Below are 22,067 nucleotides of genomic sequence, written 5' to 3'. Positions count from 1 at the left end.
ATCTAGTTTAACCATTGAGTACGTTGATGTCTTGGGACCTTGGGACTTAAGATAACACTAAGTTTCTTTGCCTTTTCCTCAACATGGTCGATATTATCGACCTTGGCTTTTATTTCTACGTTCTTCATAGTTTCAAATCATTCAACTCTATAAAAATAAAACGACTACTACAAGACCTAAATATGAGCACGCATATATTTACAGGATAGATCTATGGATAGTTCTGCCGGTTCTGCGTCTTTTTTCATTTTTTGTGCCAAGTTGGTTCCTCTAAGGGCTGCCAACTTATGTTACTGATTCTGTAGTAAGAATGTTGATTTTGAGTGAAGAGCAGAAGAGAACACCGCAGTACATCATACGCCGAGTATAATGGGTATTATAACAGTGTGTTTCTGAGAGATATTGCAGATAACTTGATGATTATATTTTATCCCACAGTTTCAAAAACCGAGGATGAAAAATTTTATAAAGATTCTGGAACTTCCGAAATTTAAAAGCATTGGATTCCATCATATAAATATACACATGTATTCGTAATGACGTATGAAAGATATGTATAGAATATAAAATCAGTAGGTGCAAATGTGTCATTCAGTTGCCGAGGCATTGTACCAATTTGCATTGTTTTGAACTATATCGATGCCCTTTTTGGGTATAAAATAGTAAACAGAGTTAAATTTTAAATTATTTTATTTTAACCGGAAATTAAATATACAGTCGCATTTACACAGTATTATCATACACACACACAGTTTAACATACATCTTATATATAATTCTATTACAGATCAGCTGATATTGTCGTTGATTATGCCGTACATTAATTCTATGTCGATTATATTTAGATTGACAGTTTTCATCGCACGTTTAATATAACTGCTTTAACAACTACATTTTAACATACAAGATGTTGAGAGATTCGTTGTACAATTTAATCAATATATCAATAAACAATTAAATCTAAATCGGTTTAATTTTTTTAAAATTACATTGTACCTTAATAGAGCATACAAGTTCACTAAAGTATAACTATTAAATATCGCCAGTGTCTGAATTTTCATCGCTAGAACTGTCGCTCGAGCTAGAACTTGAGCTTGAATCAAGATTGTCATCGCTAGAACTGTCGCTCGAGCTAGAACTTGATTTTGAATTAACATTGTCGTCGCTAGAACAGTCGCTCGAGCTAGAACTTGAGCTGGAATTAAGACTGTCGTCGCTAGAACTGTCGCTAGAGCTAGAACTAAAGCTTGCATTGACACTGTTATCGCTAGGATTGCCAGTTAAGCTAGAACTTGAGCTTGCGCTAAGTCTATCAACGCTGGAACTGTCGCTCGAACTAATACTTAAGCTTAAATTGAAACTGTCATCACTGGAGCTGTCACTTGAGCTAGAACTTAAACTTAAATCAAGACTGTCATTGCTGCAATTGCTGTCGTCGGAGCTGGAACCGGACATGAGTTCTTGAAGTCGTTTCTGACGTCGTTGTTCTTCCATAATGCGCTTGCATTCTGCGACGAATTTTCGATGATTTGTCAGTAGCACTGATCGTAGAAGCGAGTTCATTGTTTGAGACATGCTGCACTGAGATAAATAGACATAGTAGAGATTATTATACACCATAGTAATTTCAAAGATCGTAGTAATCACTAAATTTATAGTAAATGTAACAATATTTATTTTAGTCAAATAATATTTATTAATATACTTAATATGTTATAGTAAAACTAACTATTCGAATAAAGTAAATTTGACTATTCGGATGTAGTAAAAAAAACCATCGATTTCAAACCGATTTTATCAAAATTGTTTACTATAAATTTATAAGTAATAATTACTATAAAATATTGTTGTATACCTGTGTTTATAGTTGAATTCTGGCAATGGTCACTATGTATTTTTCTCGGCGTGAGGCAGGGTCCTCGAAGTCGGAGCTGTTGCGATTGAACGAGTAGTACCCGTTTTAGTATCGCCTTTTATAGGCTTGACATCCCTAAAACTGACGTGGCACTCCAACAATCGGTCGGACACCCAACCAATACTAGCTCGACTTTCTAGCCAGGTAGAAAAACGCCCTGTTAAACTATGGAAAACCCTAGAAGAGCAGACGGGTCAGGTAGACAGAGGGGCAGAGTAGTTTTATATGGACTTGCGTCACTGGCGCCGATCCAAGTCATTAGGGTCGGGGAACAGCCCAAACGACGGCTAGACTTTACGATACTTAAGCCGGTGTACTAAGAAAAAGTGGGTGGGTTTACTGCCCGAGCGTCGCTCACCTAATAGTCTAGGAGCCAGGGGGGCTTTTCGTGGCCGACGGAGGTCCAGTCAGACACCAAAGTTCTCGAAGTGTATTTTGGCCCGCTGATCACGAATTTCGAGGGTGTTTTGCATGAACGTGTACATTTATAAAGTTATTAACAATTTAATTGTTTAAAACGCTGTAACAAGAAGACATAATACATAAATTATATTCTAACGTTGAAAATACCATTCATTTTCACGTAGAAATAGTCTCAAATTTGCAGAAATCAAAAAAATTAATTACAAGTCGAGTTATTGCAAAATTAGTGAATATTACTTGCATAATTCACCTTTTCCATCACTATTTACCGCATTACTTCGGTTCTATTCCAAATTTTTCAACTCAACACCTCTCATTTTGAGCATCAAATATTTCTCTATCGATATCTTAACAAATATTTATAATAAACATTACGGGAAAAAAATAATAATGCAAAATATTAAAAAAAAAAATAGTAAAATCGATATCGATGGACTGGACCTCCGTCGGCCACGAACCCCCCCCCCCCCCTGGCTCCTAGACTATTAGGCGAGCGACGCTCGGGCAGTAAACCCACCCACTTTTTCTTAGTACACCGGCTTAAGTATCGTAAAGTCTAGCCGTCGTTTGGGCTGTTCCCCGACCCTAATGACTTGGATCGGCGCCAGTGACGCAAGTCCATATAAAACTACTCTGCCCCTCTGTCTACCTGACCCGTCTGCTCTTCTAGGGTTTTCCCTAGTTTAACAGGGCGTTTTTCTACCTGGCTAGAAAGTCGAGCTAGTATTGGTTGGGTGTCCGACCGATTGTTGGAGTGCCACGTCAGTTTTAGGGATGTCAAGCCTATAAAAGGCGATACTAAAACGGGTACTACTCGTTCAATCGCAACAGCTCCGACTACGAGGACCCTGCCTCACGCCGAGAAAAATACATAGTGACCATTGCCAGAATTCAACTATAAACACAGGTATACAACAATATTTTATAGTAATTATTACTTATAAATTTATAGTAAACAATTTTGAAAAAATCGGTTTGAAATCGATGGTTTTTTTTACTACATCCGAATAGTCAAATTTACTTTATTCGAATAGTTAGTTTTACTATAACATATTAAGTATATTAATAAATATTATTTGACTAAAATAAATATTGTTACATTTACTATAAATTTAGTGATTACTACGATCTTTGAAATTACTATGGTGTATAATAATCTCTACTATGTCTATTTATCTCAGTGCAGCATGTCTCAAACAATGAACTCGCTTCTACGATCAGTGCTACTGACAAATCATCGAAAATTCGTCGCAGAATGCAAGCGCATTATGGAAGAACAACGACGTCAGAAACGACTTCAAGAACTCATGTCCGGTTCCAGCTCCGACGACAGCAATTGCAGCAATGACAGTCTTGATTTGAGTTTAAGTTCTAGCTCAAGTGACAGCTCCAGTGATGACAGTTTCAATTTAAGCTTAAGTATTAGTTCGAGCGACAGTTCCAGCGTTGATAGACTTAGCGCAAGCTCAAGTTCTAGCTTAACTGGCAATCCTAGCGATAACAGTGTCAATGCAAGCTTTAGTTCTAGCTCTAGCGACAGTTCTAGCGACGACAGTCTTAATTCCAGCTCAAGTTCTAGAGCGACAGTTCTAGCGACGACAATGTTAATTCAAAATCAAGTTCTAGCTCGAGCGACAGTTCTAGCGATGACAATCTTAATTCAAGCTCAAGTTCTAGCTCGAGCGACAGTTCTAGCGATGAAAATTCAGACACTGGCGATATTTAATAGTTATATGTATGCTCTATTAAGGTACAATGTAATTTTAAAAAAATTAAACCGATTTAGATTTAATTGTTTATTGATATATTGATTAAATTGTACAACGAATCTCTCAACATCTTGTATGTTAAAATGTAGTTGTTAAAGCAGTTATATTAAACGTGCGATGAAAACTGTCAATCTAAATATAATCGACATAGAATTAATGTACGGCATAATCAACGACAATATCAGCTGATCTGTAATAGAATTATATATAAGATGTATGTTAAACTGTGTGTGTGTATGATAATACTGTGTAAATGCGACTGTATATTTAATTTCCGGTTAAAATAAAATAATTTAAAATTTAACTCTGTTTACTATTTTATACCCAAAAAGGGCATCGATATAGTTCAAAACAATGCAAATTGGTACAATGCCTCGGCAACTGAATGACACATTTGCACCTACTGATTTCATATTCTATACATATCTCAATCAAGAAAAATCAAATATTTTTGAAATTCTGGTAAACATAGTTTAAACTCTGATTTTGGTTAATATTTAATGAGCAAAAGGTCCAGGGTACATACCTAACACGCGAGCGCGCGAGATGCAAAAACGCAGATCTTGGTGCCGTCAAACATGGCGGCGGGCTAGCGCAGCTGTCGAGCCGCGACGCTGCATCTAATTGCTGAATTTGCGGTCAGGCCTACGTCTATACTTCAAAAATTTTGTATCTTGCACACTTTCATACGTCATTACGAATACATGTGTATATTTATGATGGAATCCAATGCTTTTAAATTTCGGAAGTTCCAGAATCATTATAAAATTTTTCATCCTCGGTTTTTGAAACTGTGGGATAAAATATAATCATCAAGTTATCTGCAATATCTCTCAGAAACACGCTGTTATAATACCCATTATACTCGGTGTATGATGTACTGCGGTGTTCTCTTCTGCTCTTCACTCAAAATCAACATTCATACTACAGAATCAGTAACATAAGTTGGCAGCCCTTAGAGGAACCAACTTGGCACAAAAAAATGAAAAAAGACGCAGAACCGGCAGAACTATCCATAGATCTATCCTGTAAATATATGCGTGCTCATATTTAGGTCTTGTAGTAGTCGTTTTTTTTTATAGAGTTGAATGTTTTGAAACTATGAAGAACGTAGAAATAAAAGCCAAGGTCGATAATATCGACCATGTTGAGGAAAAGGCAAAGAAACTTAGTGATACTCCGTTAGTTGTTATTGATCAACATGACATTTTCTTTCATGTACCAAGTAATCAGGCAGCTTGTGGTGGTAGATTGAAATTGCGCCAATTCAAGGTAAAAATATTCGTTTGATCGTTTGATACTTTTAAATTATACATGGTACATAATCACAAAGGATGGGACTGGAGAACTTATCTATTATGAGAGACCAGATGTCACAGGTCCCAAGACATCAACGTACTCAATGGTTAAACTAGATGAAGAAAGAAGAAGGAATTTGAGAGTAGTTTTGACACAGTCTAATGGTGTTCTGGGCACTATCGAAAAGACAAGGAATCTCTACATGGTTGGACAAACACGTATTCACATTGACCGTGTACTTGGATTAGGAAATTTTCTTGAACTGGAGGTACAGTGCGTCCTTATATTATTATATTATAAAATAAATGGATATGTTTTATTTACTAATTTAAATATCGATTTTAGGTTGTTCTAAATGATGGTGATGACCCAAAAATAGGAGAAGAAATTGCTAAAAATCTAATGAAAGATCTTGGAATTTCAGAAAATTCTTTATTATCTGGAGCCTACATGGATATGGTTTTGCGCAACTAAAGTGCTTGGAGTCTTTCTTTCTTCTCTGATGGTGTCTTTTAAACTTGAAAATCTTAATAGCTTTTTTACTTTTGTGATATTTTCGAAGATCAATGTACAATTAAAATATCAATATTTTTGCTTCCTCCTAGAGGAAGTTTTGTATTTTACTTTTTTCGCCCAATTCAATTAATTGGCATGGAGCCTTTTATTAGCAATGTCTAATTTCTTCTTAATTTTTGTTTATTAATATGAGAAATAAATCATTGTTCTATACTTTGTAAAATTTCTACTTATTATTTATAAATTTATTTTCAATGTTACATTATTTTGGCGCCATATTATCAGGTAAGGTTGTGTCTACAAATTTTAGGTTAGGTATTATTTCTTTTGACGTCTGTCAAAGAGACACAAGACACTTTATAAATATTGTAGTATTGTTTTTTACCATTAGTTTTAATTAAAAATTTAGAATAAGTAAAATTTGTCAAAATGGAGTCCAAACCAAAAAGTGAGCACTTGCTAGCCTTAAAAGGTAAAGCTATAACGAATGCTTAAGTAATAACCTAATAGAAAATATTAAAAAATGTTATGCTGTTTACTCTTAAAATAAACGAAAAAACTTTGTTAACAATTTTTTTATCAATCTCCAGTTATGAGGTTAACAAGGCCAACTCTAGCCAGCCCAGTAGTTGTGACATGCGACTCGACGGATCTGCCAGGCAATACACTAAATGTTGAATTAAAGAATGATTGTACTGCTCTTCAAGGAATGGAAACTGTAGCTATAGGACAATTTATGATTTTGCCACAAAGCTTTGGGTAAGTTCTTTTAAACCAGTAATTATTTAACATCTAAATAATTCCCGGTGTTTTTTCAGAAATATTTATTTAGGAGAGATATTTTCAAGTTATTTATGTGTCCATAATGGTAGTCATCAAGCCGTAAAGGATGTTACAGTTAAAGTAAGTTAAAATAAAACAGTGCATGCTGTTTGACTTACTAATATTTATTTGAAAAATCTTCTAGGCTAACTTGCAAACAAGTACTCAAACCATTCCATTATCTGGTCAAAATTCTCAAGCAACAGAATTAGCACCAAATCATACAATTGACGAAGTCATCCATCACGAAGTCAAAGAAACTGGAACCCATATGTATGAACTCAAATAATAGCAACATTAGGCAGTCAATCAATTGATAATTATAGTTTTACATGGAAAAAATCTTAACTTTTTCAGATTGGTTTGTGAAGTCACGTACACACCTCTTTTACTTGGCAGTCAACCATTATCATTTAGGAAATTCTTTAAATTTCAAGTTGTAAAACCATTGGATGTTAAAACAAAATTTTACAATGCAGAAAATGATGAAGTATATATTGAAGCCCAGATTCAAAATTTGACAGCTGGTCCTATTTGCTTGGAAAAAGTAGCACTGGAATCATCTCATTTATTTACTGGTAAATAACTCCTCTGTGAAAGCAGTTTTCAAAGAATTTGACAAAACTAATACTTTCTTTCACTATCCAGTTTCAACTCTCAGTGCAAACGAAAAACAAGAATCAATATATGGCAAACTCAACCTGTTAGATTCTGGACACAGCAGGCAGTATCTTTATTGTTTAAAGCCAACACCCAGTTTGGCTAAAGATCCAAAGATGATGCACAATGCAACAAATATTGGTAAACTAGATATAGTGTGGAGAAGTAATTTGGGAGAGAGAGGGCGACTTCAAACTAGTCAACTACAGAGAATGGTTTGTAGAGCATTAGAAATATTAATAAAAAGGAACAATGACTAATGCTTATCTTTTTAGGCTCCAGACTATGGAGACTTAAGGGTCAGTGCAAAAGATATACCCTCAAAAATTTATATAGAAGAACCTGTAAATTTCAAAATTCACATAATAAATACCTCGTAAGTATATGAATTAAATGTAATACAAAAATACAAATCCAATGTTTAACGCAACTTTATTCAACAGAGAAAGGCAAATGGATTTACTCTTGGGTTTGCAATCGAATACCTCTGTTGCATGGAGTGGCATATCAGACAAAATGATTGGCACACTTAAGCCAGGGGAATCGGTTCATCTCCCACTTTGTTTAATCCCGCTAGAATCGGGTCTTGTTGTAAGTAGTTAATATCGTATGTTAGAAAATATTAATAATAAATTTAAACGTTACTGTACGTGTTTTTTTTTTCGTTTTGATAGGCGGTTTCAGGTCTCAAGTTGACTGATACTTTTCTCAAAAGAGTATATGATTATGATGACTTGGCGCAGATTTTTGTTAATCACATGGATTAGGTTAAATTTTTATTATATTAAATTTTATATTTATAGATGAAATAAAAAATGTTTATTTGTTTAAAAAATGTAAGGAGAAAATAATTTATTAGTAATGTTAATCATATGTAGGTATCAAGACTTGCTGTCCTTTCTGTTTCACTAACAGCTCCCACAGCACAAGCTAAAAGAGTTTGTACATCCTGTGGTTCGTTGCCACCAAAAATATAACCATTTGCTCTATCAACAGCATTTTTAACATTAAGTAGTAAGGCTTTGTTTGAAATATCTAACGGTATGAAAGATACAAGACTATATTCCCCGACTAGAGAAACAAGTGCTTCATTCAGCTTTTTATATCTGAAAATATTAGATTAAAATTAAAAAAGAATACACAGAAAATATTAACTGGAATAAAAACAAATACCTACTGAGGGTCAACTGTATCATCATTCAATCTTTCAAGAAGATAGTTCAAATCCAGAACTTCTGTGTAAAAGTTAATATTAAAGTCCAGCTTGTCACTAAAACGTTTCATTTCATCAAGTTTTGTCATAACATTCACATGAGGTAAACCCAACTGTAACATGGTTGTCGTACAGACCATTAAAGAGGACAGGTATTTGCCTAAAATGAAATGATGCATCTTTTAATGATCACATTTAATTGATTCATGCATATCACATATAGAATGCATACCTGGATCACTGCAATGATGAGATTCCATTAGATTAACGCAGCAAAGCCTGACCAAGTTTTCTCCCAGTTTTTCAGTTATCTTATTCATTGATTCATGATGTGTGTAGAGTTCAACCTAGGATGATAATGTTACAGGGTGTTTATGTCAATAAAAAATATTTTTTCAAACTTCCATCTTACCTGCCCAGGACAGTCAATCAACAAATAGTGATCTTTCAAATTGAGAATCTTTTTAATGAGCCAGTCAATGTTCTTTTCCAAAAATTCTATGCAGTAAACCAAAGCTCCATTGGGTCCAAGTTTATAGGCTTCCACGACTTCCTCGTGCTTTACAAGCTCAGAAACATCAACTGTTGGTTTGTACCCCATGTTTTCATTAGCAGGATCTGTAAATCAAGTTGTTTTATTCAAGATATTTTTCAAATAGCTCCAAGCTTGCCAATTAAAAAAGCAATATCCACTAACCAATGTTGATTATGGCCACTTTTCTGCCCAAACTCTCAAGAAACTTGCCCATCTCATTGCAGTAGGTGGTTTTCCCACTACCAGGTGGCCCTATCACCAGCTGACCAAAAATGAGACTCATCTTGATGAAAGCTTACGAGGGCTTGATTTTCTTAACAGCCTTGACAACTGCGCGAAGAGTCTCGACTTGGAAGTCCTTCAAGCAAATGGAGACGAGCAGCGGCTTGTCGAAATTTAATTCTCCGGCGATGTACCTCGAGGCCGCGTGAATTTCCGGTTCATCTTTCCCGAAAATCACTCTGTAAAAGGAAAATGGGCAAATGAGGATCGCTGCAGCAAACTGGCCGCAGTCGCGTAGGAGAAAGATTCTCAAACGAGAAACCTACTTGGTGCTGTAAACATCGCTGTTGAATTCGCGAAGAACGGACTCCTTGGCGACGGTCACCAGCGATCCGAGCTTCTTGTACTGACTCAGAACCAGGAAGACTCGATTGCTGAGAAGAGAGAAAAGCCGGCGATTTGCAGGTTAGGTTCTCGCTAATTGCAAGTCGCGCTGTACACTCGCGGAAAGAGGCCTCTCGATAAATGCAACCGGGCGTGAATCTAAAGTTTCGATCTAAAGTAAAAAAAGAGTAAAAAAAGAACTCACCTGTAGACGTTGACGACGATATCCGTGTGATTATCGTTGATAATGACGGCACAAGATTTGCTGAGCATACTGCAGCTGCACAATCAACGCGCGATATAAGTATTAATGGATCAGCTGGCTCTCGCATTCATTCTTGAACTGCGGGCATATGCGGGCTATATACCGCTGCGCCACTCTCTCTCCCTCTCTCTCTCTCTCTCTCTCTCTCTCTCAGTGGGTGCAAGTTACAAAAAAACGAGGCTCGACTGTATATAATATAATAATTCGAACGAATGAATGAATGGAAACGGGAGAATAGCTTAAAGCACAGCGTCGGGCATACCTATACTTATATAGGCCGCGAGGTACAGCTATTCGCAGCCTTCGCAGGTGGTACAACCATATCAGAGTGCGGCGCAAGCCGGCGAAAGTAGGTAACCGAAAGCTTTCGCTCCGTTATACTTATGGCTCGGCTGAAATCGCTCTTTTGCCAATATATACATTCGTCATCGTGAAACACGCAAGCCCGCGCATCGTTTCTATATGTACATATGTATAGTATGTGTATATATACGCGGGACTCTTTGAAAATCTCGCTGCTCATTAAAAATCGTGTCGCGTCTCCCTTTCCGCAGAAGAAGCCTTCCGCCGCGCCGAGTCGGCATCGCAAAAGCTACTCAGCTCAGCTCGCATCTGTGTGTGGGTGCGCGCGAAACTATTGATTTTTCCGAAAGAAGATCGCTGGCGAAATTCGTAGACGGCCAATCCAGCTCGGGCCGCGGCAATTTCCGCCGCCCCGCGCGTTCTCCCTTCTCTCCTCGCATGCACATAACGCATACATCTGTACATACGTATGGTACACACTCTCGTACGTATATACATATATATATATGCGGTGGCACATAAGCGCGCGCGAGTAGGTAGTTCTCTTCCGCCGAGGTAGCTCTCTCTCTCTCTCTCTCTCTCTCTCTCTCTCTCTCTCTCTGGCTGTGCGAAAATCGATAAGCCGCCACCGCTAGAGATAGCGCAAAACCCTACACACGACCCTTCGTATATACTACTAGCTACGCACAAAGGAGCCGCACGCTCTCTCTCTCTCTCTCTCTCTCTCTCTCGCTCGCTCTCCGCTACCGCTCGGTCTCCCTCTCCCACCCGCCGCGCCGCTATGCGCTGTATACAGTATAGCCCTTCGCAGCCGCACAGTCCGTCGCGAAATATTCGCGCAGTAGCTCTCTCGCGTCCGTCCGCCTGCTCTCGCCGCTGCAGCAGCAGGCAGTATATATAGTACTTCTATCTCGGCGCGTCTCTCGGAAATTTCGCGCGCCAGCACCGCGATATATAATACGGTCGGCCAGTTGTACGTCTCGTACAGTGCAAAGTATGCGCGAATTATTATTCGAAGCGCCGAGCGGAAGTGCGCAGAGGGCGCGCTCGCGAATGTAGATAGCCGCTGCAGTAGGTATAGCTAGATAGTAGGAGTAGGCATATAGGTATTATATTCCCGTGTGCTGCGCTGCCGCTCTGTGTGCTGTCGTTGTGTATATTTGCGGGTGCGAGCTATACTCTCTTTCTCGCGCGCGCGGTGTGTCCATCAGTCGCGCGAGTGGCCTGCAGCGCACCCACACGTTTGCGCGCGGCATATCCGACGGTACGTGCATATAAACACGTCAGCCCTTTGTTGCAGCGCGCAGTACTCTCAGCGCCGGTCGCGTTATAAACAAAACAGAGAGAACTTTTCGCGCCGCAGGTACATACTTCTTTCTCCGTCTCTGGCGCGCAGCAGCAGTGCTGTTGGCGGGTTCGCCGTTCGCGTAGAGTGTGCAGCTGCGCGGGTGTAAGAGAGTGCGCGAGAGACTGCTCTCTTTATTATCCTATCTCTATCACTCTCTCCCTCTCTCACACGCGCGCGCGCGCTTGCCTGCCCGCGTGTGATTACTCACTTTCTTCCGAAGGCTCAGCGCCGCCGCCACCGCTATACCTATATACCCACATACCCACATATGCATAACACATAGGCACTGTACGCTGCGTCGCTGGATAGATATATATATATATATATATATATATATATATATATATATATATACGCGCGAGTGCTGTGCGCCGAATTGTTGCTCCGTTCTCTGTTTCGGAGCGCGACCGAGAGGCGCGAGGGAGAGAGAGGAGTCGCGCTTCCAGTGCATAGCACCTATTGTCGCCAGTATGCTGTATACCTATACGTAGGCCACATAAGTATAGCGCGCTCGGATCTGCATCCTGCGTTGCCGCGCGGGCGACATACACGCGATATACATATATACACGCACACGTACGCACGGGCAAACGTTATCGCTCTCACACTCGAAGGCGAGTATTGGCCAAGTCCTAAACATCTCGCTTTTCCCGTATATACCTATATATATATACCGCGAGCACACGAGAGAGTAGTAGGTATTATACGCTCGAGAGAGAGAGAGAAATAGCGAAACGGAGCAGTTGTAGGAGTCGACGGTGGGGGGCGAAGGAGGAAGAGCACAGCGGTGGCGAAGGAGGAGTAGGAGGAGGAGGAGGACACACACATCGGGCTTTTTTCGCGCGCGCGGCGCCTGATTCCCGCATCGTCGCGCGGCAAGCTAGCGGAGAGAAAGCAGCAGCAGCGCAGCAGCAAAAGGGCGAGAGCGAGCGAGAGATTACAAAGGGTCCGAGCCGTAGGCAGCAGCAGCAGCAGCAGCAGCAGCGACGGACGGGAGAGAAACGGAGAGAGAGAGAGAGAGAGAGTATAGCAGCGAGCGCGTCGACCCTTGACGGAGGGAGGGAGAGAGAGAGAGAGAGAGAGAGCGAGCGTGTGCGAGAGACAAGTGCGCCTTAACTCTGGATTCGCAAGGGCAGCAGATCTTCGGTGGCGACAAAATGTCGTGCACCTACGCTGACGGTCTGTCGCCGTACGAGGACAAAGGCGTCTTGGGCCTCGAAGAGGTGAGTCGAAAAGCTGCGACAACTTACTCGCGCTCTTCTCTTTCCCGCTTCCCAAACCGCCTTTATTTTTCTCCGTATATACTTGACGAGTAAATGCTGTATTATATACCAACGGCGGGCATCGCCGCCGCGGCGGATCTTGCACGCCACAGGAGAGATTGCGGAACGCCGCGATTCCTTTATGACAGTTGATGCGATCGGCGCCTCTCATTCCGTGGCGTATATAATGTATATGTGTGTGTCGTGTCGCACGTATATAGGTAGCCTTATTTTTTATTTACATCGGGGATATTTAAATTTTTTAACTTTTCAAGAGCATGCTCGATGCGCTGCGCTGATGCAGTAGTCCGCTCCGACACGGCTTTAAAGGTTAATTGTTGTGGCTCGTTGTTGTTTTAAAGCTAGATAGCGCGCCAATTAAATGTTTATTGCTCGTGGAAAAGAACCGATGTTTACGTTTGCAGCCATCTGACCGGATACTTGCCAAACTTTTTTTGACTACATTTTTTCATTTGGATTATTTCTACTGTTTTTTATTTATTCGTTTTCTTCTCGTAAAGTGTCTTATTGCGTAACAATTTTCAAAATTTCGAGAAATTTAAAAAAAAATTTTTTTCCAATTTACCAATCCTTTGGCGGTTTATCCTCTGCTGACGTAAAAATGCATGATTTTTTGGAAAATTTCAGAAATTTGACACGGATGAGACACTGAGACTCAAGTGCGAGCTACTGGCAGACTGGATCAAAGGGGCTCGACATGTAGTTGTTCACACTGGTGCTGGAATCAGCACCTCAGCTGGGATTCCTGATTTTCGGTATTTCTTCTCACACATACATTTATGTTCATTGATTGTGTGCTTTTGTCCTAATGTCCTAATATCTGTTGCTCATGCCTTCCAAAGCGGCCCAAATGGAGTGTGGACCTTGGAACAGAAGGGTTTAAAGCCTGATTCAAGTACATCGTTCGATGAGGCAATTCCTACAAAAACACATATGGCCCTAAAGAAGCTGATTGATACTAGTAAGATAGAATAAAACTCTCAATCTGTTTATTATTATTTTTTTTTTTAATATAACTTTTTACATACATAGAGCATTTCTTGGTACAACTCACAATGTAAAAATTATGATAAATTATATTTTTTTGTCATTGACAAAACTCTAAAACCTATTATTGCTTTCTATAACTTAACTAACTGGAATTTACGTTTGTATCTCTTTTTCTTCCAGACAAAGTCAAATTTATTATAAGTCAAAACATAGATGGTCTACATCTTCGTTCAGGAGTCCCAAGACAATATTTGGCAGAATTGCACGGAAATATGTTTGTGGAGCAGTGTGATAAATGTGGAAGGTGTGCAAAATCATTTTTTTGCAATCAAATTAAACTGATGTAATTAAATTTGTAATCATTAATCAAAATTTTATTTATAGGCAATTTATTAGAAATTTCGCTACCAAAAGTGTTGGTAAGAAGTGTTTAGAAACTGTCTGCAGATCTGAACAAATTGGTGGTAGGCCTTGCAGAGGAAAAATGCACGATACTATTCTAGATTGGGAACACAATTTACCGGACAATGATCTGGCATTGGCTGATCTTCATTCAAGGTATAGAATATACCGTATGCCAAGTTCTTTATTCTTACAATTAATAAAATATAATTAACAACTTTCAATTTTTTTTTTTTTAGTGTTGCTGATCTGAGTGTGTGTTTAGGGACAACACTACAAATTATTCCAAGTGGAAATTTGCCTCTTTACACAAAAAAATACGGTGGACGTTTAGTTATATGTAATCTTCAACCAACTAAACATGTAAGAAATATTTCCCCCGCGATTCTCGAAATAGTATTTTTGTTAAGCGAAATACGAATACCAAATATTTTCGTTTGCAGGATAAGAAAGCAGATTTGATCATCAATGGTAAACTGGATGATGTTATTGAGAGTGTCATGAAAAAATTGGGATTAGAGATTCCAGAGTATGAAAGCTCGCTAGATCCTACGCGAAACACTGACATAAACTCGCGTGAGATGGATTGGACGATACCTACTAGTAGAATCAAAGAAATGAAAATATTGTACAAAAAGGTTTGTACGCCGGTTAAACGAAAGCGCAGGGCCACGTTCATGTATGAACGTGAACAAATAACAACAAAGTACACGCCTAAACGCAAGGAAAAGAAACAAGAATTCACAGTGAAGAAGGAAGAAATTGATCATGGTTCTACCTTCAGTAACGCTACCTTCAGCAACTTGAACAACGAAGAAAGCAACGCAAGTAAAGTACCAAAAGTGGAGCCATTGAACGACGATTCCAACGAGGCTACAACGTGCATAGATGCTCCAACTGAGGAAAGTAACGTTACGTAGTAAAATATTGAATAAAGAGAAAAAAATATATATGATGATTATTACATTATATTTCTTAAACGCAACAAAAAATTAGTTTACATGTGCGTAATATGTCGTTGTAATCGTGCACAAAAAAAAAATTTTAAGCGTAAAAAGATGTAAATGTTTATTCGAAAAAAAGATAATGCGATTAATAATGACTATATGCTTTTAATTAAAAAATACATTAAAAATTTATTTTTATTATCTATTCTTTGCTTTCCAAAAAGTTGGTAAGTAATCAAATTTACTCCTGTACCATGCTAATGGCATATTTATGTGTTTCTATGGAAACCATACTGTTGTTTCTTACTTCATTTCTCGTCGAAGCAACTGTAAACATAGTTGAAAAGTTTAACCTACCTTGTAGGTGATAGTAATAATAACAATTATAAACATAAAATGTCAGTAGAAAGTTTAAATCATTGCTCCAAATTAACATATCCTATTGTAAAGCACGATGAGACAAATATTAAGTTAGATGATAATACGTGTGATTTGACAAAATGGAATACTGAAACACAAGAAAATTTTGTATTACCCAGAGTTGAAGATAAAAAAATCGGTAATTGTTTAAAAAGATTATTGTACATGTAAAATATTCTGATGATTGAAAATATAATTGTAACAGGCAAAAGAAGAGAATTGTTAATGAAATATTTTAGAATACGTGCTTCTAAAGCTGCATTAGAAGAAATTATTGGTGATCCACCTTTACCTGAATCATCTTGTTTAACTGAATATATAGACAACTTTTGCGACAACGACTTTACTCCGTTAATGGAACATTCTGAATTCGATATTCAGGTACACCTTACTTATTATTAAATTCAATTTTTTCAAAGCCATAAATTAATAGCTATTTTTCAACAGAAACTTATGAAAAATCCTTTGTATTGTGGAAATGTACAAACATATTACAAAGAACAATTTGATAAAGGTAATTTAAAGGCTACTGCCGAATTTCGAAATAAAAAACGACCTTTTGTCAGAAGATCACTTTTTACAACACCACCTGAACTTGCATTGGAAGAACCTTTGGATGGATTTTAAGACAATTTTTTGGCTTTTTAAGAGTATTTATTAATTGTCATCAAAAGAAATATGATATACAGAAAATAGTATATACATATGCACATGAAAACTTGAATATATCGCGCAAATTCAAGAAATTTCGCTTTCCGTTCTTGAGTGGTTTCGCAACAGCTATTTTATTTAAACGATAAATCATTTACTTTTTGGATTAAAGAATGTGGATTGATAATATACAATACAAATAAAAATCTGCTTCATGTTTTAAAATTTGCTATCCAAAGCAAAAATCTTCCAAACATTTCGTAATTAGTTTTTTCAAAATTCCTAGTTCGAATCTTGTACTAATATACTATATATAATCCTTATTCAATGCTTTTAATTGAATGTCAGAAGCAAGTCCTTAACCAACGTTTGATGATCAGTCATGAAATTAAAGATGATGTCGAATACGAAATTAAGATTAAATAATCACGCACGAAGGGATACAAACTGATGGAAAACGTCTAAAATGTGCGAATCAAGATCTGGCGTGAACAGTAATGTTTCTAATGTCGAGGAATACTTCTGTACTTGTTCGTGATGCTACAAAAATAATAATAAATAATTAATATATAAATAATGTTTTTAAAAATATAATAAGAAATTCAAATGTTTATCTATGCTTACTGTAAGGAAAACTTGTTGAAGCCTTCCGATCGTCCATTTATACCAATGTGTGTTGTAGTCAATGCCATCTGTATCGCATTTTACCAAATGTTCGGAAAGAATCATTATAAAACGCTAAACAAATATATTAATAAATCAGTCTTTATAAATTCTGTAAACAGTTTTTCTTAAACGCAATGACTTACTTGGAAAATAATCAAAAACAAATTCTTTTGATCAGCCTGAGCTGCTTCCAATTTCTCCTCCATTCTTTCTACTGCATCTTCAGATGGTCTTTCACCTTTGTCTTTGTCATCGTCATCTGAAGAAGAACCGGATCTACTTTCAGCTCGTCGCAATTTCTCTCTCGCCTCAGTCAGTTCTTTGCTTAATTTGATTACGTGCTTATTTTTCTTGCGTATGGTCAAGTGCAATATTTCCCAAATGTAAAGCCTAAAAAAACAAAACCATTATTTACATTTATAGTATGTAATCTAAATAAGAGTTTTTTTTTTCTCAAAAGATACCAACTTGGTGAATTCAGAAGCCATTTCTTTTGAGAAGATCCAATTGGCTATAGCACTACATTCTATGATGCCAGTTTTCAAAAATTTATCTGTTAACACAACCATCATTTGGTAGTGGTTCTTCCAGAGGGCATACATATTCCTCAAAATACAGATCTGAGCTTCTTCAGTTTCAGCAAGAACCTACAATAGTTACATGTTTAATATTACATAAAATATTTTTTGCTTGACAAAACGACAGATTAGGCATTGAGAAATCCTACTTTAAAGACATAATGAAACTTTCCAATAGCTGCAAAGCTATGACTGAAGCTTTTCGAGCCTAAATTCAATAAAGTTTGTACAAATACGTCAATTTTTAGAGGATTGAATGAGTAATTTTCTTCATTTTCTCCTGGTCCTGGCAAGGAATTTAAAACGTTTAATGCTTCTTCTGGAGTACATTTACGCCTTATAGCTACAACGAGTTCATGTGCCACAGTGGTACCAGGTAAAGAACCTATGGAAATAAAGTGGTCATACATTATCAAATTACAATTGTTCAGAGTTATTTTAAAATATCCAAGTTTAAACATACTTGCACCCTCGGAAGAATATTTGTAAATTGGTTCAGGTACTGCAGGTAACAGCTCAGCATAGGATTCTGGCATCATATCTCGGATTCTCTGATAGTATGATAATCTAGAATTTAAAAACGTATGAATTAATGGTAGGTATTTACATATTTGTTTAGGTCAAGACTGCAGTAATCTCGAGTTATCGTACCTCAATGACTTGAGTAAAACTTCACGAATAAACTTGGGACGTGGATGTTCGGCGTCGCGTAATAAGCACGAGTCCCAATCTTCCCAAGACCATCTAAATTGGAAGTTACTTAAATGGTAAGAGAACCACCAAACAAATCGATCAAATGCAGTAGCTGCCATACTGTCTATACGTCGAAATAATATTTCTGTTGCCTGCGCCAATACCTGAAGAGACAAGATCAAAATTCTAGAGCATGTGATTTACATTGCAACGCAAATGATATTAAAAATGTTCAACTTACCTGAGGCATAGTAGAAGGTTGCAATTTACAAAGCTCAATCAATATAGATCCATAGCATACTTCCAGATGTTTGGGTGTTGGAAGCTTAAATAACTCTCCAAACATGACTTCTACTATACAATAATCCAAGGGTATTTTGGTTTTGTAGGGAAAGTTCAGTAGTTGAGCAGCACTGAAAAAAAATTTACAATTACTTGAAAATTTGTAACAAATAAATTATAATTTACGGTAGAGCAAGAAATACTGAAAAACTTTATACCAGTCTTTTCTCTCCAAGTAATAGGTGTCAATAATTTGTCTGAGATGTTCTTCAATTAAATATCTCTCTATAGCATGACTTCCTGGTAGCAGTGGTCCTTCTGCAGGACAATCTGTATAATCAAACATTCTGAAAACAACTGTTGGCAGTGGGTAAACATACGAATCATGGTGAGGAGGGGGTATAAGGACAGGTAAATTATGTTGTAAGGCCTCGCACAATATGGAATCAAAGGCCAAGTATGGTCTTGGAATATGCTTTTCAGCCCAATTATCTTGTCTTAACTTGCGTACTTGTGCCCACAAGCAATCCAAATACTCTTCTTGTGGATGTGGCGTGTCACTAGACCATACTCTGAGAGCAGGCTGATGCTTTTTACTGCGTTTATTCAAGAAAACTTCTATTGTCACCATAAGATGGTCAAGTTCTTGCTCCTTCTTTTCGTAAAGCTCTCTGCCAACCCATGGCAGTGTTGACAAAACAGCATAAACATACCAATCTCGTCTCACTTGAGGTACGCTATCTTCGTTTGACGCATCAAGCATATTATCAAAGAGCTGCATCAAAGAACCGCATGACAAGACATGACAATTGACCAAATCCGCTAAAAATCTTAGCGAGTATCTGGCTACATCCCATTTGCCTGCCTTAAGTGCATCTTTAAAGTGTTTTACCATATAATCGACAAACTCTCCACCAAAATTGAAGTTTTTAGCATTGAGTAATCCAACTAGCGTAGTGTAAATTGTGCATTTCTCCGGCATCTTGATTGCACAATCAGTCAAAATGCGGAGGATCTTGTTCCGAAACAAGCCGAGATCGGCTTCCAAAACAGAAGCCAATCCCTCCAAATTGCTCTCCAAAGATGAAGTTGATTTTTCACCGACTCGCAAAATAAGAGACTCAAGGCGATCCTCGATCTCCTGATTCTCGGAAACCCTCCTACGCTTCTTGTATACACGATCTGGAAACGAAATAAATCGATCATCATCGTAAACGCAACTCGGTAAAATCAACAAACACATGCAAATAAATCCGGCTAAACTAACCATATCCATCATCATCATCGTGACCTCTCCTTCGGCTCATTTTTTCTAAGGATAATTAATCACCAGTAGACATGAAAAATCTGCTTGTATCTATTTCGACCCTCGCTTGCGTCTTGCAATTGTTTTACTCTACTTGAAAGAAGAGTTTACGTGAATCCAACTAAGTATATCTGACTAAACTTGATAACTTGCGGCTAATGATCTCTGCTTGCGGTCAGATTGCGGTTCTTTCGAAACGCGGCGTCCAGGCGTCGTCGTCTTCGTGTCGTGGCGTCAACCCGAGCGAGTTTTCACTGGAACGTTGGGCTTGCGACGAATCGCTGATATCGATGCAAAATCAGATGTGCTTGAAAACCCACCTCGAATCAGCTGTTCTTTAACCAGACGAAAATTCAGTAATGGACTCTCTTCCTCTTTTCCGAGGCCAGTTCTTTTGATTTGCAGAAAATCGTATATGTTGATTTTATATAGTGGATAACGAAAAAGTCGGAAGGCGATGGCGACGGCAGCCAAGCATGGGTTCACCCAAGATATGCCACCCAAAGGTGGTTACGGGCCCATCAATTGGGAAAGGCTTAAGTTGAAGACGGTTTTTAATTGTAAGAAACTGAATTGCTCGTCTTGGGTATTCCAACGATACGTAATTCAATAATGTCATGTTTTTGCAGGGAAACTGACTGTTGCGCTTTGGGCCGGAGCTTCTGTTATCGGTTTTACCGGATACTTCTTCAATTACAAACAAGTCAAGAGAGAAGAGCTTGAGATGAGAAGTGCTCGAAACTGTTTACTGCCGATCTTAATGGCAGAAAGAGATAGAGCGTAAGTTACTTGATGGTAATTAAATCAATATTTACAGAGACAGATTATTAATGAATTGCATTATTCTTGTACCCAGATTCTTGAAACAATTGCGCATCAACCGTGATGAGGAGAGAGAATTGATGAAGAATGTACCCGAGTGGGATGTAGGCACATACTTTAGGGAGCCAATTTACATAACCATGCCAGACAAATTTCATTCACCTGATTATTTTGAATTCATGGCTCACGCAGACTACATTGATACTTGCTACCGTGTTTTCCGTCGTCACCTGATGTAAAATTATAGTATAAAATTTGTTTACATAATAGAAAATATTCATCTTGTACAATACAAAGGTGAATCAATGTTAATAAAATCAACTTATTAAAGCTATTGTTTTTATTTACAATTAACATACAATAAAAGTTAGTCCTAAATTATAAAAAAGAAATAATTGTTTCAAAATGATCATTTAACAACTTCGACATTCTGTTCTTCTGCACTTTTAGCTTCTATCGCTGCTTGAGCAGCGTTCATTTCATCAATCCTTTTTTGAACTATTGCCGCTTGCACTTCCATGTACACTTCCATCACTCTATGATTTGTGTGAATGAATTTTTGTGCACAAGTATCAACACAATTCGCCTGCAAATTTCAGTTTAATAAAAGAATGACATTGAATGTTTATTACATCTAATATTATACCTCATCCAATTCAATGTCCCTTGTTGTAAAAGTATTAGTACATCTTGTAAAACAGGTGTCTGAGATTTGATTGTAGAGACGCAAAAAGTCTCGGAACTGAAATAGACATATTCATTACAAACTATATATTAAGAATAGTTGTTTTAAATTAAAATTACATTTCTTATTTGATCCATAGTAAGAATTGACTCTTGTAAACTTTATTAGTAATATCTAATGCTGAAAAATGCTTTGCTAAGGAATTTTGATTCATCAGCTAGACCTTTCTGTATGAGAAAGATGATGTCTATGCCTGCATGTGTAGTATTAGTACTGGATGAGATGATACACCATGCATGTATCACAGGTTAGAGCAGTTTAAATATTCGCACAATTTTCCCCAACTGGGCTCAATATGTATATCATGAATCCATTTTTTGAAAATTAATGTATTCTTGCGTTAAAGAAAACATCAATAGGTATTTGTGAAAAAAATCTCAATAATGATATTAGATATATTATTGAAAAATATACGTCGTATAGGTATATACACTATATTCTGTTTAGATCATAACCATTGACCAATCACATACTTAAGATTCTTTGTTCTTGTCCAATTATTAGTTTCGAATCATATTACCTTGTATTCCACATGTTATTTATAAGTATTTAATTATGTGCATGAACTAACATAATTGGCAATGAAATTTCATTTAGCAACAATTGCAT

At 37.5% G+C, this 22,067-nt stretch overlaps 11 protein-coding genes and 1 long non-coding RNA gene across 22 annotated transcripts; 6 read left to right on the top strand and 6 right to left on the bottom strand.

The window, feature by feature from the left end:
* Positions 1 to 704: 704 nt before the first annotated feature.
* Positions 705 to 1,931, bottom strand: LOC103316821 (uncharacterized protein DDB_G0271670-like). Its single transcript, XM_008212502.2, has 2 exons — positions 1,855 to 1,931; positions 705 to 1,580 (listed from the first exon to the last, which is right to left on the bottom strand). The coding sequence occupies exon 2, from the start codon at positions 1,572 to 1,574 to the stop codon at positions 1,032 to 1,034; it is 543 nt and encodes a 180-aa protein (XP_008210724.1). The 5' UTR covers positions 1,575 to 1,580; positions 1,855 to 1,931; the 3' UTR covers positions 705 to 1,031.
* Positions 1,932 to 3,107: 1,176 nt separating this feature from the next.
* Positions 3,108 to 4,166, top strand: LOC116416397 (suppressor protein SRP40-like). The gene is made up of 2 exons (XM_031924859.1): positions 3,108 to 3,244; positions 3,519 to 4,166. Exon 2 carries the CDS (start codon positions 3,525 to 3,527, stop codon positions 4,146 to 4,148), a length of 624 nt encoding a protein of 207 aa, XP_031780719.1. The 5' UTR covers positions 3,108 to 3,244; positions 3,519 to 3,524; the 3' UTR covers positions 4,149 to 4,166.
* On the bottom strand, positions 4,118 to 5,152 carry LOC103316528. Its single transcript, XR_512441.4, has 3 exons — positions 4,963 to 5,152; positions 4,633 to 4,897; positions 4,118 to 4,296 (listed from the first exon to the last, which is right to left on the bottom strand). It is a non-coding gene; the product is annotated as an uncharacterized LOC103316528 (long non-coding RNA).
* LOC100113687 lies at positions 5,085 to 6,144 on the top strand. Its single transcript, XM_001599922.6, has 3 exons — positions 5,085 to 5,378; positions 5,440 to 5,673; positions 5,751 to 6,144. The coding sequence occupies exons 1-3, from the start codon at positions 5,208 to 5,210 to the stop codon at positions 5,877 to 5,879; spliced, it is 534 nt and encodes a 177-aa protein (XP_001599972.1). The 5' UTR covers positions 5,085 to 5,207; the 3' UTR covers positions 5,880 to 6,144.
* Positions 6,145 to 6,234: 90 nt separating this feature from the next.
* On the top strand, positions 6,235 to 8,243 carry LOC100113612 (trafficking protein particle complex subunit 13). The gene is made up of 9 exons (XM_001599868.6): positions 6,235 to 6,393; positions 6,512 to 6,680; positions 6,740 to 6,824; positions 6,889 to 7,016; positions 7,101 to 7,321; positions 7,392 to 7,618; positions 7,679 to 7,779; positions 7,847 to 7,994; positions 8,078 to 8,243. Exons 1-9 carry the CDS (start codon positions 6,351 to 6,353, stop codon positions 8,168 to 8,170), a joined length of 1,215 nt encoding a protein of 404 aa, XP_001599918.1. The 5' UTR covers positions 6,235 to 6,350; the 3' UTR covers positions 8,171 to 8,243.
* On the bottom strand, positions 7,819 to 10,337 carry LOC100113646 (GPN-loop GTPase 2). Of its 3 annotated transcripts, none has more exons than XM_008210535.4 (7): positions 9,963 to 10,337; positions 9,700 to 9,807; positions 9,314 to 9,612; positions 9,029 to 9,234; positions 8,849 to 8,963; positions 8,581 to 8,776; positions 7,819 to 8,509 (listed from the first exon to the last, which is right to left on the bottom strand). In XM_008210535.4, exons 3-7 carry the CDS (start codon positions 9,432 to 9,434, stop codon positions 8,272 to 8,274), a joined length of 876 nt encoding a protein of 291 aa, XP_008208757.1. In that variant the 5' UTR covers positions 9,435 to 9,612; positions 9,700 to 9,807; positions 9,963 to 10,337; the 3' UTR covers positions 7,819 to 8,271. The 3 variants fall into 3 exon arrangements, with proteins under 3 accessions (XP_008208757.1, XP_016837414.1, XP_032452281.1); XM_016981925.3 differs by having other exon boundaries at positions 8,200 to 8,509; positions 9,700 to 9,888; positions 9,963 to 10,160; XM_032596390.1 differs by having other exon boundaries at positions 8,200 to 8,509; positions 9,700 to 9,866; positions 9,963 to 10,160.
* Positions 9,447 to 10,030, bottom strand: LOC103316816 (proteasome assembly chaperone 3-like). Its single transcript, XM_008212493.1, has 3 exons — positions 9,963 to 10,030; positions 9,700 to 9,807; positions 9,447 to 9,612 (listed from the first exon to the last, which is right to left on the bottom strand). The coding sequence occupies exons 1-3, from the start codon at positions 10,028 to 10,030 to the stop codon at positions 9,447 to 9,449; spliced, it is 342 nt and encodes a 113-aa protein (XP_008210715.1).
* A 787-nt stretch (positions 10,338 to 11,124) lies between the features above and the next one.
* On the top strand, positions 11,125 to 17,142 carry LOC100113582 (NAD-dependent protein deacetylase Sirt6). Of its 9 annotated transcripts, none has more exons than XM_032596387.1 (8): positions 11,125 to 11,319; positions 12,417 to 12,896; positions 13,584 to 13,711; positions 13,799 to 13,917; positions 14,127 to 14,250; positions 14,331 to 14,504; positions 14,588 to 14,711; positions 14,792 to 17,142. In XM_032596387.1, exons 2-8 carry the CDS (start codon positions 12,831 to 12,833, stop codon positions 15,266 to 15,268), a joined length of 1,212 nt encoding a protein of 403 aa, XP_032452278.1. In that variant the 5' UTR covers positions 11,125 to 11,319; positions 12,417 to 12,830; the 3' UTR covers positions 15,269 to 17,142. The 9 variants fall into 9 exon arrangements, with proteins under 9 accessions (XP_032452278.1, XP_032452277.1, XP_008208770.1 ...); XM_032596386.1 differs by having other exon boundaries at positions 11,125 to 11,396; positions 12,423 to 12,896; XM_008210548.4 differs by having other exon boundaries at positions 11,125 to 11,396.
* LOC100678481 lies at positions 15,867 to 17,148 on the top strand. Its single transcript, XM_032596395.1, has 2 exons — positions 15,867 to 16,096; positions 16,163 to 17,148. The coding sequence occupies exons 1-2, from the start codon at positions 15,896 to 15,898 to the stop codon at positions 16,340 to 16,342; spliced, it is 381 nt and encodes a 126-aa protein (XP_032452286.1). The 5' UTR covers positions 15,867 to 15,895; the 3' UTR covers positions 16,343 to 17,148.
* On the bottom strand, positions 16,348 to 20,119 carry LOC100113558 (nuclear cap-binding protein subunit 1). Its single transcript, XM_008210517.4, has 10 exons — positions 19,853 to 20,119; positions 18,804 to 19,767; positions 18,545 to 18,716; positions 18,262 to 18,467; positions 18,074 to 18,177; positions 17,760 to 17,995; positions 17,501 to 17,679; positions 17,176 to 17,422; positions 16,991 to 17,104; positions 16,348 to 16,906 (listed from the first exon to the last, which is right to left on the bottom strand). Exons 1-10 carry the CDS (start codon positions 19,890 to 19,892, stop codon positions 16,793 to 16,795), a joined length of 2,376 nt encoding a protein of 791 aa, XP_008208739.1. The 5' UTR covers positions 19,893 to 20,119; the 3' UTR covers positions 16,348 to 16,792.
* A 121-nt stretch (positions 20,120 to 20,240) lies between these two features.
* Ndufa13 (NADH dehydrogenase (ubiquinone) 1 alpha subcomplex, 13) lies at positions 20,241 to 21,072 on the top strand. The gene is made up of 3 exons (NM_001172328.1): positions 20,241 to 20,451; positions 20,521 to 20,671; positions 20,748 to 21,072. Exons 1-3 carry the CDS (start codon positions 20,349 to 20,351, stop codon positions 20,950 to 20,952), a joined length of 459 nt encoding a protein of 152 aa, NP_001165799.1. The 5' UTR covers positions 20,241 to 20,348; the 3' UTR covers positions 20,953 to 21,072.
* Positions 21,036 to 22,054, bottom strand: LOC103316509 (mitochondrial import inner membrane translocase subunit Tim10 B). Its single transcript, XM_008210480.4, has 3 exons — positions 21,518 to 22,054; positions 21,360 to 21,455; positions 21,036 to 21,299 (listed from the first exon to the last, which is right to left on the bottom strand). The coding sequence occupies exons 1-3, from the start codon at positions 21,533 to 21,535 to the stop codon at positions 21,123 to 21,125; spliced, it is 291 nt and encodes a 96-aa protein (XP_008208702.1). The 5' UTR covers positions 21,536 to 22,054; the 3' UTR covers positions 21,036 to 21,122.
* Positions 22,055 to 22,067: the final 13 nt, after the last annotated feature.

Source organism: Nasonia vitripennis, chromosome 2, assembly GCF_009193385.2.
Source record: "Nasonia vitripennis strain AsymCx chromosome 2, Nvit_psr_1.1, whole genome shotgun sequence".
Classification (NCBI taxonomy): Eukaryota; Metazoa; Arthropoda; class Insecta; order Hymenoptera; family Pteromalidae; genus Nasonia; species Nasonia vitripennis.
Note: the sequence above shows the minus strand (reverse complement) of the source record. Positions and strands in the feature narration are given on the sequence as shown.